At 40.6% G+C, this 14,971-nt stretch overlaps 1 protein-coding gene across 2 annotated transcripts; it reads right to left on the bottom strand.

Annotated features, from left to right (window-relative positions):
* Positions 1 to 917: 917 nt before the first annotated feature.
* Positions 918 to 14,628, bottom strand: LOC115589539 (uncharacterized). 2 transcript variants are annotated; one of them, XM_030430482.1, is made up of 25 exons: positions 14,345 to 14,628; positions 13,600 to 13,672; positions 13,468 to 13,521; positions 13,349 to 13,393; positions 12,574 to 12,630; positions 12,420 to 12,485; positions 11,483 to 11,542; positions 11,325 to 11,384; positions 10,924 to 10,980; positions 10,771 to 10,836; positions 10,471 to 10,530; positions 9,678 to 9,752; positions 9,522 to 9,584; positions 9,363 to 9,431; positions 9,012 to 9,071; positions 8,852 to 8,917; positions 8,557 to 8,628; positions 7,341 to 7,418; positions 7,145 to 7,198; positions 6,987 to 7,019; positions 4,127 to 4,204; positions 3,970 to 4,009; positions 3,681 to 3,726; positions 3,117 to 3,531; positions 918 to 1,686 (listed from the first exon to the last, which is right to left on the bottom strand). In XM_030430482.1, exons 2-25 carry the CDS (start codon positions 13,669 to 13,671, stop codon positions 1,207 to 1,209), a joined length of 2,226 nt encoding a protein of 741 aa, XP_030286342.1. In that variant the 5' UTR covers position 13,672; positions 14,345 to 14,628; the 3' UTR covers positions 918 to 1,206. The 2 variants fall into 2 exon arrangements, with proteins under 2 accessions (XP_030286342.1, XP_030286343.1); XM_030430483.1 differs by lacking the exons at positions 10,924 to 10,980; positions 11,325 to 11,384; positions 11,483 to 11,542; positions 12,420 to 12,485.
* Positions 14,629 to 14,971: the final 343 nt, after the last annotated feature.

Consider the following 14,971-nt stretch of genomic DNA (forward strand, 5'->3'; position numbering starts at 1 on the left):
TACTTTTATATACAGTCAGTCACCACTGAAAGAAGTTGTGCGCTCGCAGCAGGACAGATCATTTAACTTAATGTGGCCATGAATAAATTAATTGTTTCGCCTGTTATGTGTTGCCCAAAAGCAAATCTTGAGTAGGTCTACTCTGTTTTCTCACATTTAAAAAGGTCTTTGTACAGAGACAACATGAGATTTGCTTGTAGCTACAGCACCTAAAAAACCCACTGTAACCTATTTTCATGCGCACACCAGCCTCGCTTTCAGTAAAACACACACTGGCATTTTATAATTGCGATCAGTGAAATATATTAAAACAATATAAAACACAGTTTAAAACAACAGTTGTTATTGCTCTAAAGCTTCATATTTAAAAGCAGCTCAATGTAGAGCTGTCAGAAATTAAAATCAGCCTCCTCTTGTCATATTTGCAGCAACACTGTTGCTTCAGGCTGTGATCAGGCTTTTTTGTATCGCTCATACTCTCTCCATTAAAACAACCTGCTCCTCTTGGCTGAAATCAGCCCGTTGTCGCTCCGTTTAGTGAGGAAGTGAGCCTCCTTTGCAGCACAGGCCTAAGGTCAGACTCATAATATATGGTGAAACCTTTGAACTGAAAGGTTTATCACACTATAGGTCTTAAAATGTGAAAATGGTTAGCAGTTGAGAGATTTCATTCAAAATAAAGAAAAGTAATCATAATGTAATCAAATGTAATTAGTTACATTACTTTGAGAAAGTAATTGAAATAGTTACACTACTATTACATTTTCAACAGGGTAACTTGTAATTGTAACCAACTACATTTCCAAAGTAATCTTCCCAACACTGATCATCAGCGTGATCAGTCTGTCAGTTTCAGGTTGCTACATTTCACAATTAATATGAACAGTAGGTGTACGACACAAAAAGGAACAGACAAGTAAGCAGAAAACTACTTTTATTAAAGAAAGTTGAACATTAATTTGAAAAAAAGACGGACAATACAACAATTTTTGGTTACGTACATTTACTTAAAATGTCTACTTTAATATAAATATGATAATATATTACTAAGAAAAGCTTTTGGAAGACAAAGTTACAGTGGTAATTGACTGAATCAAAACTACAATCCCACTTCTGCTAAAAACATTTTTAATGAACCCAAAGTATGTTTTGTGCTGATCGGATTAAGACGATGAGACTTTGGTTTGGTTTTCTAACGGTTATCCTTCATTCTTCAAGCTCGACAAGCTTTTTCAATTCAGACTTCAGCAGCTCTTCATCCTCTCCCTCCTCTACCTCCACTTCTATACCGTCCATGGTTTTCTGCAGCTCTTCCTTGATGCGGTTCAGCTCCAGAAGCCCGTCCTGCAGTTCTTTGCAAACTTCTCGGATCTTGTTGGCGAAGTCTGTCTTTGCGCCCTTTTTGAGCTCCATGGAGTCTTTGGCCAGGAAAAAGACGTCGAGAGCCAGAAAGAGCCCTGACATAACTCCAGTGGTAACGCTCATCACCTGGGCGGCTTTGGCAGCCCCTCCTGCGACACTGAGGACCTGAACGGTACTAATCAGGCTCTCGGTGTTGATCAGTAAAGCCTTGCCAGCCCGGCCGCCCTCCTTCATGACGTGTTTGACGTTCTGGTTGAGGTGATTCTTTGCGATGCTGTCAGCGTACTGCTCAAAGTTCCACTCTTCAAGCGTCTCCATCCCTGCCTGTCAGGTAAGAAGCAACAAAGAAAATGACTAAAGGATTCAAACCCATTGAATTCAAGATTTTCTTCTTTTAAACGGCAGATAAGTATGGGGCGCTGATTGTAAAGTTGTACATGCTAAAATAAACAGCAACTTTTCTACACATTGAGCAACATGTGAACATGAAACATTTTTATTTTTAAGATTCACAGAAAGATTTGTTAACTGTGTAAAAATAAAATGTCAATTTTAAATATGAATAATAAATCTAAATCTGAAACTAAACATCTAGCTAATATGCAAAGTCACACTACCTGTCACCTGAAGTACCAAAATAAAAGCTCATTGAGGCGAAAGATCTACTTCGGTTGGCAGATGGAGTGTCTAACAGTGAAATGGTCTGCATTTTTAAAGCGCTTTTCCAGTCCAACGACAGCTCAAAGCGCCAGGATTCTAGCTGGTGACCTTCCGATCACTAGAAGACCCGCTCTACCCACTGAGCCACAGCCGCCCAGTGCAGAGCACTTCCAGTGACAGGCAGTGTGAACTTGCATATTAGCTAAATATTTAGATTTAATATTTCAATTTTTTTTAAAAAGTAACAAGATTTAACAATTTAAAGTAAATATCACAATAACATATTGCTGTAAATCTCGTCAAAAGTAACATCAAAAAATTCAGATGTGTTTTAAACATGGTTTGTTTCTAAATGTGGCAAAAAGTTGCTGTTTATTTTAGCGTGCGCAACTTTACAATCGGCGCCCCATATTTACCAAATATTTTCAGACTACATACTTTAGCCCCTTTTCGCACTGAGATTGTTAACACGGTATTAATCTGAGCTCATGCTAAATGATTCAGACTGCACTTCTTCTAGCCCTGGCTTTGGCACACAAGTGCTTTGAAAATGTGCTTAACATTTTAAAGTGCTCTGGAGCACAGCCAGCAGGCCCCTAGTCTAAAACTGGAGTTAGTCAACTTTGAAATGTGAGTGTCAACACTTTCTTAGCCCGGGGCTCAGATAAGCTAATTTTTCAACATCACCTGCAAGAAACATGACTCAGTGTTTCACATCAGTTATGTTTCACCTTAGTCAAACTGTTTCAGCTGTAAGACACCTTCAGCCCAGTTTTACAAAATTATTACAGGTGATGCTGATGATGGAGATTTGATTTCACAGTAACAGATTTACTTTTCTGGATTCAAGAGATGATCCCAATGCATCTACAAATCCCCCACTCTGCTGAAAGTGTTGCGGCCCTAGTAGACAAAGATCACTGTGCCAACACGGGTGTCATTATGCATCTTAAACCCGAGGCAAATGAGATTTTCACTCTAAAAGCTAAAATGATCGTGATGTTATGTGCCAGCTTGTTTCAGCTTTTTCAAGCTTTGCATGCAACTGAAACAAAAAAAAAAAACCTCTGAAAATGTGTCTTCTGTCTTCTCACCTGCAAAAACTCCAGGCACTCCTTGATGTCCTTTATCTCCTCCTGGTAGTCTTGGATCATCTTCTCCACCTTCTTCCGGTCCGTCTTTGAATGGACCGTGTCCGTGATGTTGGCCGAAGCAGATGCCAGCCCACCTGCCGTAGCCACGCCAATGCCCACGGCTGTGACGATGAGCGACGTCCCTGCAGTGAAGGGTGCCAGGATGAGGCCGGTGATGGTGGTGATGGACCCTGCCACACTGGCTACTCCACCTCCGACACTAGCGGTGACGGTCTTCTTGTGAAACGTGTCAGCCGAGTCGGCCAAAGCGAGCAGCTCCAGGATGCGCTGCTGGAGCGAGGCGCCACGCTGGTTGAAAAAGCGGACAAAAAGACGAGCTGCCATGAAGACACGATCGGCTGCTTCTCCCACGACTCTGAAGAGTAGAACAAGGAAGAAACATTGGATTGGAATGCAACTTTCAGTTCAATAGAAGTATTAACAAGTAATATGTCAACCCTATTTTGCTGCAGCAAAGGAAGGCCCTGAAAGCAAATATAGAACTTCAGTAAACATGCTACTTACTCTTCAGCTTCATCATCCTGGTTTGCCTCATTCCACTCGTCCCAGCCTAACGCACAGAAAAGAAACGATTATTAACTTAAATGTCATTTCACTGTCAACAATGAAATGCTTTATAAACCATTAAAATAATTGTGTAATTTAAAAGGCTGCAACTGACGTTTCTAACACTTTGTAAAGGTTTGATAAATACTGCGTAGTTAGCACTTGGCATAAGTTACCATTCGTGAATGATGCCAAAATTTCATCAGAAATAAACAAGATCACCAATAAATAAAAAGTCTGAGCATACCCTCTACTGTTTTCCACCACGCTAAAAGGCCGTCCTCATCCTGAAAGTGAACAAATGTAAACTCTTTGGAGTAATTCTGCATGTACAGGTACATTAAAATGACCAATCAAAGAAGCAACATGTGATGTAATGTTCCAATACATAAAAATAAGCTTACTTCTAGAGGGTCCAGGAGTGTTCCTTCACCGGGCACTGGCACCTCAGCCAGCTCCAGGGTCTGAACTTCCACCGTTTCCTGGATCAGAAAAATGCAACACGCTTTACACATTGACAGACTTTTGTCAGAGTAGTTAAAACAGTACAGATAGTAATTACAATTGGAAAATTCCTTTCACCCTGCCGCATCCTTGGTTCGCATTTCACGATGGCCGATAAACCCAGTGAGTTTTAATGTAGCAGCGTTAGCAAGGACAGCAACTGCAGTGAACTGGCAGGTGTCACCTATTCTTTTTACTTTGTTTTGTTCTTCTATATGCTTAGAACTTGAACTTGTTGATTTGAGTCCTATACTTTGTTTATAGGTGACTTGACGGTCATTTGAGGTGAAGAGGAAATTAACCTCTTGACAAATACAGCAGTGTTTATTCGTGTGCACAGTCACTGAACAAATAGTAAAACATTAATGAGTTTCTACATTTTGTCGCCTAAAACACACTACACAACACAATAATTGTAATATGGTTGGTAGTATCAAGTCAACAGTGAGCCATATGGTTAATAAAAATATGTCTTTGTACAAGAATGGTATTCAAAGCCTTATTCCACGAACTATTATTTCCCACTTTGGTGCTTACCGACAGCGAAGCCACAAGCTACAAAAAGAATGCCTCAAGCTATAAAAGAGCATGACTCGAGCTAACAGGCTATTCAAGACCAACCCTTTGTCAAAAGGCAGTTATTATGTGCTGTTTGTTCATACCCATCAAATCGATGAGCATCCTAACGACTGTCATTTGAGGTATCTGCTGTCTGGTAGTTTGATTGTCGTTAATATATTTGATTACCACTGATCATCTGTGGTGAAAGTTCACGTTGAAATCAAGCTTAAATGTACAATAATGTCAGTTTTAATCACGTCCATGTTCGACATTTTTGCCCCGTTGGTTCATTGTTAAAAAGACTTTTCTTTCCCCTCTTAGAAGTCACTGTTTTTGTTTGTGTTTTTACTTCCAAAAGCACCAGTCGATGTGAAAAAGAAAGGGAGTTAAACTTGTTGGCCTGTCATTTGAGCTCAGAGCTGCCAGGTGATGATGGGACATGCCTGCAAACATGAAACGAAAGGAGGGCATCGGAAAAACGCGAAACAAACGTCACCAGAAAACCACAGGTGCCTCTGCCCTGGTGATACAGGACATAGTATATTCCAACAAAGGGAATAGGAACTCTGTGGGCAAACACACCCTCAAATAATATTCCCTGTCGGGTTTATTGAAGCAGCCATGTTGAGCTGTGAGTGGTTTGTTTGCATAGCTCTATAATTCCACCGCAGATTGATTTGCATGCGAGTGTGTGTGTGTGTGCTCGAAAAGCACCAACTGTAATTATCAATGTGGAAAAAAGCTATACTGCAGCTCAGCTGTAGTATAATTTATTAAAGGTTAATATATTGACAAAGACTTATGTATGTAATGAACTAATAGCTTTTAAAAAATGGTTAAAAATGAATATATACACTGAACTGCAAGTAAGACCATAAGATAAATGATGAGACACTACTTTTGTAATTAATGACGTAGTGGAGATGAGGAGGATTAAATAAGTGTATACTTTTTCAAACATGTGAACTGTGTATTGAGAATTTTGTCTTCTTTTGTTTTTACATGTTTGAAGTAAAATACATAGAATCAGTTTTCTAAAACTTTGAGTCTGCTTTTCTTTTTTTGGTTTTATTCCACTTTGTGCCATCAAAGTTGCTCCTAACTTTTCAAATTCACTTTAAAATGTTATCAATATTGGCAAAAGGGACAAGGACATTGTCCAAATCGCAAAAAGCAGCTGTTTTTCTATTAAAGTTAAAATGGGTGACAAAGCATTATTATAATGAAGTACTGTAGTGCTGCACAGACGTCCTGGTCTACCAATCTTGTTCTCCAAATATAAGAAGAAACGTGTTTGTTGTTAGGTACAGACCACAACGTGACATCATAGCTTCAGGAAAGTAAGCTCTTGCTGCCTCACATAGACTGATGTGGTCATTTAAGCCCTGATGAATCATTGCACTCCTCTGTTTTACTATGTCCGTACTTTTGTAAAATTTGAATCTTTAAACACTGATATCTTCTGTGGTCTGTCCTCGTCCAGGTCACCACTGGATTGGAGGGTCGTGTTGCTTGGGCAGTGGATCTTCACATATTAACTTCTATCAGATATTCTTTCAATAATATCTGTATTTTCTGTGATTTTTAAGTTTTTTTCCCCCTGTGCTAAAAAGGTTGTTTTTTTTGCAATATTGAATGTTTTTTCTTGATGAAATCGAGGGTCTAAGGACAGACTGTAAAGCCCATTGAGGCAAACTGATTGTGATTTTGGGCTGTAGAAATAAAACTGACTTGGTTTGATTGGCCTGTGTCCTTTCGTTGGTTTGTCAGCAGGATTACACAGAAACTACTCAACAGACTTGGATAGAGGATGATTCTCAGACCAGAAGAGACCCAATTAATTTTTGGTGCAGATCCGGATAAAGGGACAATTGCAGGATGTTTTTCCTCACCGCCTTTAAAATTGAGGTATAGAACATTTTTAGACATTTCTCTGGGAATACTGCATGGATCTTGATTTTAAAAAAATAATATGATGAATGGTATCTAAGAGTGGGTACAACTGATGCAGATACAGTGAAATGGTGAAGGTTCTAGATTATGATCATTCCTACTTATCATGAATGATACCACAGTCGTAATATCCATCTAAGTGATCACAGCATTATTATTTTTTTGTACATTATCCTGCCGCCTCAACTCGCTTGAACTATGTGTATTAAAAAGGTGCTTTACATATGAAGCTGCTGACTTACTCACCTGGGAAGCTTCTGCTTCTGCAGCTGCAGAGTCCTGTCGAGCAAAAAAGACAAAATAAAAAAGACTTTTCATTAATTGTCATTTGTGTTTTTACACAATACTGAACTATAATGGAAATACAGCTTCTTAGAGTGGATTGTTGGTGTGTTTACTGGTACCTTTGATCCGGACCCAAAAAATGCACCGGGCAGAATCCTCTTTATTCTGAAAGTCTAGAGAGGAAATAAATAAATGTTACCCTCACTTCTTTACATCCCCTCGGTCAAAAGGAGTAACTGAAGCAGAAATAACAGATTTGAAATAACATTCAAATGAAGTCCGCTTAACAATGATCCAAATCTCAGTTTTACAAACCATCGTTCTTTTCTTCGGTGCCGCTGTTGGTTGGCTTTTCACCTCGCAGCTCGTGTCAACATCAGTATACCAAATGGACTGTGGAGAAATTTAGGATGCAGAGATATACATGGTTCAATAACGCCTCACATAAATCATCAGTGAAAATGAACATCGGCTCTTATGTGGCTGCAAACTGTGTGCAGTAAAACACGATAGAGAAAGAGTCTGCCACGGTTAACGTCTGTCATAAGGACGGACTTACAACTTTAACGCTTCAACTTCTAAAGTAAATACTGATGTCACAGTTTAATGGATGTAGACAGATGTCACCACCTACGTAAAGACTGGTTCTTTACAAAACGTGGCCAACGCGTTCGCTAACCCCAACTATGCTTTTCGCTCGGGCTACATTTTTACTGGAAACTGATGCGTGTCTGCCATTACAAAACCAAGACCAGGAAGAGGCATTGTTGTCTCAGGTGACAGTGGAACAACAGGAATAACTGAAAAGAGAAAAAGAAGGCCGCTGATCGGGGAGGCAGAGAAGGTGCAAAGAGATAGAAACTGAGGTGAAACGAGAGTGAACTTAAGGAAGTTTACTCAGCGGACAGTGGCGGTGTTCCTCCTTACTAACGAGACTGGGGAATTCTTTCTACTAGATCAGTAACAACAGCTGCCTACATACTAACACAACCATGTGGTTTACTGCCTTCTCATAGCACTGAGATGGGGATTTATCGGTCAAGTTGGGATTCGTACAGTTGTTCACTGCTTTGGTCAGTAGTCAGGCTGCTAACAGTAAAACGAAAGGGAAACGCTACGAGGAACAGAAGGTTTAAAAGTCCCCCCCCCCCCCCTTACATTTAAGCCATGTTCACACAGGATTCAAATCAGATGTGTTTCTTAAATTAGAGTGTTTGGTGTGCAGGTGCATTTTTTAGTGTAGACATCAACAAAATATTGGCACAGGTCTCTGGTTTGTTTTGTTCTTCTATATGCTTAGAACTTAAACTTGTTGATTGTTGATCTGTACGCTGATGACACGAAGCATGATTCATCACCTCGCTCTCCAAACAATCACTCTGTAAAGTCAAGTAGCAGAGTTCCTTTCAGCATTCCGTCTCTTGATTTGACGTCACATTGCATTTCCTGTTGGTTTTTTTTTCATATGTCTAAAACGCTGGCAGTCTGAACATAAAGGACAGTAAAAAAAAAAAAAAAAAAAAAGTCTTACATGTCTCTCTATAGTGCCGTCGTCCAAGCTTTCAGAGCTGGTGGAGTGCTCTCTTTGAATAGCTTTGTTTTCCTAAAAGAAATAAGAACTGGGTGAGGAAATAAAACATCTCTGACATGTTATGGAAACAATATAAGGGGCACTTGAACTTTAATTTACCTTGCGAGGTGTTAAGGAACACATGAAACAAAGACATCAAAAATGGGCTCAAGAATCTTCAACATGGTCTATGAAATCATTTTACCCTTTTAAACACTTAAGCAAACACCTCCAAACAACAAGTCAATGACCCCACCTGCGACTTGAATGAGGAAGCTGAATCTGGAACCGAAGCGTCTGTCTGACATTCCTCATCTGGCATCTGTATCAACAAAAACCGAGTGTAAAGTTGCACTGCATTAGCCGTCATCTGATCAAAAAAAACACACAAAAGAGGTCAGTCTTCTGTGCCGTACCTGTGTGTACGACCTGAAGGGGTTTACTTTCTGCATCATCCCTTTGAACACGCCGGGGCTCTAAAACAAAAGCAAAAAATATGACACAAAAACAGAAAAAGGCCTTGAAGTAAGACATGTTTTCATCGAAGATACGACTCAAGATGTGGCCAAAGCAAAGTAAGAATCACTCTGTCGCCCCTTTGCCACCATCTAGTGGTAGGAGCAAGAACAACACTGGTATAAACGCTTGCTACAGCTTGGCACAGGTGACAAAAAGTATGTAAATGCATAGGAACTGGATTACTGGTTTTCCAGCTGATCCAAACACGGCCGCCCGGGGCTAAACTAAAGCAGGAGCGACGGATCTACCTGCTTCTCCGGCAGGTTGTTATTGTCCTCCAGGCTTCCGCTACTGGAGGAGAGGTCGTTGTGTAGAGGCTGTGTAAACAGTAGCACAGTCGATCAGAAAAGGTTTTCTCTCCATCTCAAACATCTGTTCAGTGTCAGCATCAGGAGTCAGACCGGTACCTTTGGCTGTGAGGATTTGAATGGGTTGACTTTCTGCATCATTCCTGCCATCATCCCTGGATGCTGAAGAAGAAATGCTTTAGTCCGACTGTTGACGAATTGTCTCCCTGTACGAAATCTATGGATCTTAAAGTCTTAAGCCCGGATCATGTTTACCTGTTTGCCTGTTTGAGGTTCTTTGTCCGTCTCAGATGGATCTGCAGAATCATGTTGAGTATCGCTCTTTGGCACCTAAAAAAAAAATACAAATGTGTTTATCGATATAAAAACCACTGTACACCAATAACCCACAGTATTATATTTCATATTCCTAAAATGTATTTTACCTTGTCTTTTATCAATTCTGTAATTGTATTATTTCTATTTTTGGATTGATTGTTTTCTGTGATTTTGCCTTTTGTCATCACTTTTTATTCCTTTGACTTGTGATGACTCATGTTGACTTTTATGTCTTTACATTTTCTGTTCAGCCATCTTGTTTGAAAGAAGTCACACTAAACTAATTCTCAGGTTCACACTTTTATTTTGGGGTCCTTGTAGTGTAAGTTCACACACAATAAATGCCAAGCAAGGTAGTGTGATCTAAAATAACACAGCTTACAGCAGTAGCAACTGTATCTTGCTGACTGACTTGAGTGTTTTACATCGTATTCTTGTATTTCAACATACTGTAGCATTGAGGGATGAAAGGCTGAGAAGAAGAATTTTTTTCGTCAACAACTGCTTCACTGCACTTTTGAATTAAAGAGACAAATGGAACATAATAAAAAGGCAGATATTGTGTGTTTTTGTTTTTAATCTCTGCCTTAAAATTCTTGTGAGTCATTTTTCTGACACTTTGCCTCTGACTGATTGGCTGGTCGTTGGTTGAATCATGTTATAAAGGTACAGAGAGGACCGACACAGGTCGTCTACTACGACTTTACCATAGAAACAATGTTGGAGCTACCTGGGAGGCGGTCTTGAACGGGTTGACCTTCTGCATCACTCCTTTCAACACACCAGGGTTCTGAAACACAACACCACCATTGTCTTAAACTTTTTACTCCCCATGTTTTTGTTTATTTTACTTTTTCTATTCTCGGATCCAACACCTGTAACATGACCCAGTTTCTTCTATCTGACCTATAAAAGTAGCCCACTGTGAGAAGTAAACTCACGCCCACACTTCTTTTGTTGACATTTTTCATTTGAAACCAAATAATGATTCAAAGTAACTGCGCAGATGTTAAATGCGAGTTCCTCTCACCTGTGCGGAGTCTGATCCTCGCTCTAGTGACTCTGACGAAGGAGCTTTGCTGACTGTAGAGGAGGCCTGGAGACGCATCGAAAGCTCAAGTCATGATTTTAGATTAAGCAGTCAGAATTTGAACAGTTACTCTTTAAATTTGTCATGTTTTACCTGCGAGGTGGACTTGAAGGGGTTGACCTTCTGCATTACGCCCATCACCCCGGCCCTCTGATGTTGGTAAAACACAGATAACATGCATTAAACAGCCATTGTTAATTATATTTTTTTAGTCTGATACAGTCAAACAAATCAAATTGAATCAATGTGTGCATGAAAGTAGTCCACCAAATGTCTGTTTGAAGTAGGACATTTTGTTAATCATCCTCAGGAAATAGCAGGAGAGGACTCGAAACAGAGCGGTGCTGCACCTGACAGGAGCATCGTTTGTAAGCACTGATACCGACTCGCTGTCTGAGGGCTTTCTAGCTCAAGAGTGGGTGTGTGGGTAGTGTGTAGGGGCCGGTTTGTAATTGTGCCACGGTACATTAAGTACACCATCATCTTTCACCCACCTGATTGGAGTCAGGGCCCCGTCCCTGCTCCAGCGACTCTGAAGATGGAGCTTTGGAGACCTGCGGGAGAAACGCAGCAGACGGGACGCCCTCATTGTCTGACACATCACTACCATTGCTACGTTACCGCTGCAACATGCAGAGATTATCGTGTCTACCTGGGAGGTAGACTTGAACGGGTTGACCTTCTGCATGACTCCCTTCAGCATTCCAGGGTTCTGAAACACGAGATTCAAATTGTTCATGGCCTGATTCGCGCGACGACTTCTAGTTCAAGCGCTCCAGTTTGCAGCTGGCATAGTGACTGAAGGCAGATAACCACCTAGTGTAATAAACATATGTATGTTTAAAATCAAGGTGAGATTTAAAAGGTGCATTCTGTAGTTTTGGGGAAGAAATTTTAAATCAGAAGAGACAGATCTTCACTGACTGATGTTTTTATAGCTAAACATACTAAATAACCTTAAACTCACTTTGTTTTCCATGACTCAGTAAACAAACTGACCTTAAAGTGCAACACGTTTGTTTGGATGTGCGGACCCTGCCACCTTTGTAGCTTCAAACAGTGTTCTGGGGACCTTATTTCCTTTTGAGAAGAGCTTGCTTATTCACTTATGGACAAAATTAACATATTTCTTCTCATTAATATTGTACATTTAAAACATTCTTTTAAAGTTTAGATTTCTTCTCCAGAACTGCAGAATGCCCCTTTAATGGGGCTTTCACAGTGCAGCTAAAAGGAACAGGTCTTGGTTTTTTGCCACTTTATATCAATCAATAATACGATAAGCAGGGGAAATTTCAATTTCTGTTGTATGCAAGGTTGAAATAGCACACCATGGAGCTCGGGGTACAACTTCAGATGATACTCAAGTCTCTTATTTGTTTAATGTAGCCATGTTTGTCAGGATAAAATAAAAGTGAAATGGCCAAATAACAGAAACAACTAGATAGTCAGTGTGATACTAAATGTTTAGCATGAAAAAGGTAAGAGCGTTGAGTTATCAATAAAAAAGAAACCAAACATGATGTGGTATAAAGGCATATCAATGCTTTTTGTCCTGAACAGCAACGTTAAAGGTGAGTTCCTCTCACCTGTGTGGAGTCTGATTCTCGCTCTAGTGACTCTGACGACGGAGCTTTGCTGACTGTAGAGGAAGCCTGGAGACGGATCGAAAAGCTCAAGTCATGATTTTACATGAAGTGGTCAGAATTTTAACAGCTACTCTTTAAATGTGTCACGTTTTACCTGCGAGGTGGACTTGAAGGGGTTGACCTTCTGCATTACGCCCATCACCCCGGCCCTCTGATGTTGGTACAACAAACAACATGCATAATGACAGCCATTGTTGGAAATATACCTGAGGGGGATCAGTGGGGTTGGCGGGGTATGTTGAACCTAAAGCTGGCGTTTTCTGAGTCCTGACAGTGGCCATCTTTTAACCTGGCTACATCACCATGGTAACTCACGCTGCAGACTTGACCTGGTCCTGTCCTGATGATATTTTTCGTATTTTGATATTTAGATCTTTTTGCTTTATTTTTTTTATTTATTTTTTTTTTGATGTACCATTATAATCCCAAATTGGGAAATTCTTTTTTCCACTCACATTACACACAGGTGCACACACACAAACACACACATGCAGTGTAGAGGAGATGAGCGAAGGGGCAGCCACACATGCTACGGCGCCCAATGAGCAGTGTTAGGGGCCGGTGCCTTGCTCAGGGGCACCTCGGCAATGCCCAGGATGTGAAACAGCACTCTCCAACTGCCGGTCCACATCATTTATGTCCGTCTTGTTTCACTGCAGTTTTTTTTCTGTTCTGACAGTTTTAATGTTCTCTCACTTGCTTTAGTACCAATACAACTCTTTTCCAGTCTAAATGTTTCTAACGTTGTCTTTTTCAGTTCAGTTTTTTGCTTTCAGGGCCCAGAAAACTCAGCTGTTCTAGCTAAATTGATCTGATCAAGTGTGTCACAGTGGTGGAGAGGATTAAAAAGTCTTAACTCCCACTTGTACCTTGGTCTTAGGGTTGAGCTCACTCGTGATCTCGCTGTTGTTCTCCTGCGAGATATAATTACAGTCAACAAACAGGGCAGCAGCTTTTGTTTTGAGGGTGTGACCGCGTGAACGCTCACCTGCGAGTCTTCATCCGGTCTGTTCCGGCCGTGTGTGACAGGATTGTCGAGATCCTGGTGATAACAAACGGCCTCGGTTAGGAGAACAAGTACATGTGAACCTGAAATAACTTTGACTGCTCCTTTACATACCTCCTTGCTGGGTCGAGGTGGGACCACTGGAGCTGGAGCTGGGGAGCCTTTTTCTCTTCTGAACATATTCATGCTGAGAAAGTGTTCATGGTTCAAATATTAGGAAGTGATGAAAAATCAAATACCTTTTTTTTTTTTTTAAAGCCGTCATCAGCTGCCAAGGTCATTCTCGCCCTGTTTTTTCTGGATAACACTACAAACCAGATTGCATTCAAATCTTTAACGATTTAACGTGATCTGTACAAATTGAAAAATTGCAAAGGTTTTTTTGCAAAAGTTGAGTGCTTTTGTGAGAACACGCATTTTCGTGAAAAATTCGGCTTGCATGAGAACCCACACTGCGCATTTCCAGTGGCACTTGGCCTTTTATCAGGCCACGTCACCTGTTCGCGCACACCCACAACTTCGAAACAGCGTGAGCTTGAAATCAATGCTGCTACTTATAGAAAAGTTACAATATGCTGGTTAAAGTGATGTTTTGGTGAACAGGATCATGCCGAATTAAAACATGAGCCCAAGTTGGTGTTAATAACTCTGAAAAGTCACTTTTTACAACTGGAAATCAGCAAACAGGCAACAGCTCGTTAAATTGGCGGAATTCTGAACGGAGTCTGGCTTGTGTCGTTCTCGAAACAAAACAAAGTCACATGCTGTTCCGGACTGTAGCGTGAGCCTGTACAGAGGAATGCTTGCCAACACAAAACGCCGGCAACAACACAATGATAAGTGCAGGGTGCCAACCTACCTCAGCGCGACCAGAGTAAACACAGACGGACAGAAATACGCCGGGTTACAGATCAACAACAGCAGATCACCGAGGTTCAGTCACAGCTCGGTCCTTCACTTCCCCTTCATCCCGCAGAGACGTCGAACCGGTTGAGGCGGACTTAACTTCACCGTGTTGGGTTACTGACACCTGCTGCTCAGATTTCAGCGAGATTCTCTCAGTTTTTCGTGGCGAACAATGGAACGGGTATCGGCGTGAATGGGATCCACTCCCTCAGAGGAATGTTTGGGAAAAATGACCTCACTTAGATCACCTGTGTCACCTGGACAGGGGGCGTGGCCTCTGTGTCCACCAGAGAGTTCAGTACCGAATTTTGACATGATGTTTGACAAATTTATTTCTTTGTAATATCTTGTTGTTAAATTACTATTAACAGCTTGGTGAGGAAGTTTTTGTTCAACTTTGCTTGACTTTTATTTTCATGTCTAAATGTGCAATGCATCTTTGCACTGTTATTTTTTTGTATGTTAATGCTGTTGGAAATTTTGCACTAATTACATTTGCACTTTCTAGCACATTTTAGTATTAAGTTGTTTTTCTTGTTTGTTTTTCTTTTTTTTTTTTTTTACATTTTTTAGTTTGTTT

The sequence above is a fragment of the Sparus aurata genome, chromosome 10 (genome assembly GCF_900880675.1).
Source record: "Sparus aurata chromosome 10, fSpaAur1.1, whole genome shotgun sequence".
Lineage (NCBI taxonomy): Eukaryota > Metazoa > Chordata > Actinopteri > Spariformes > Sparidae > Sparus > Sparus aurata.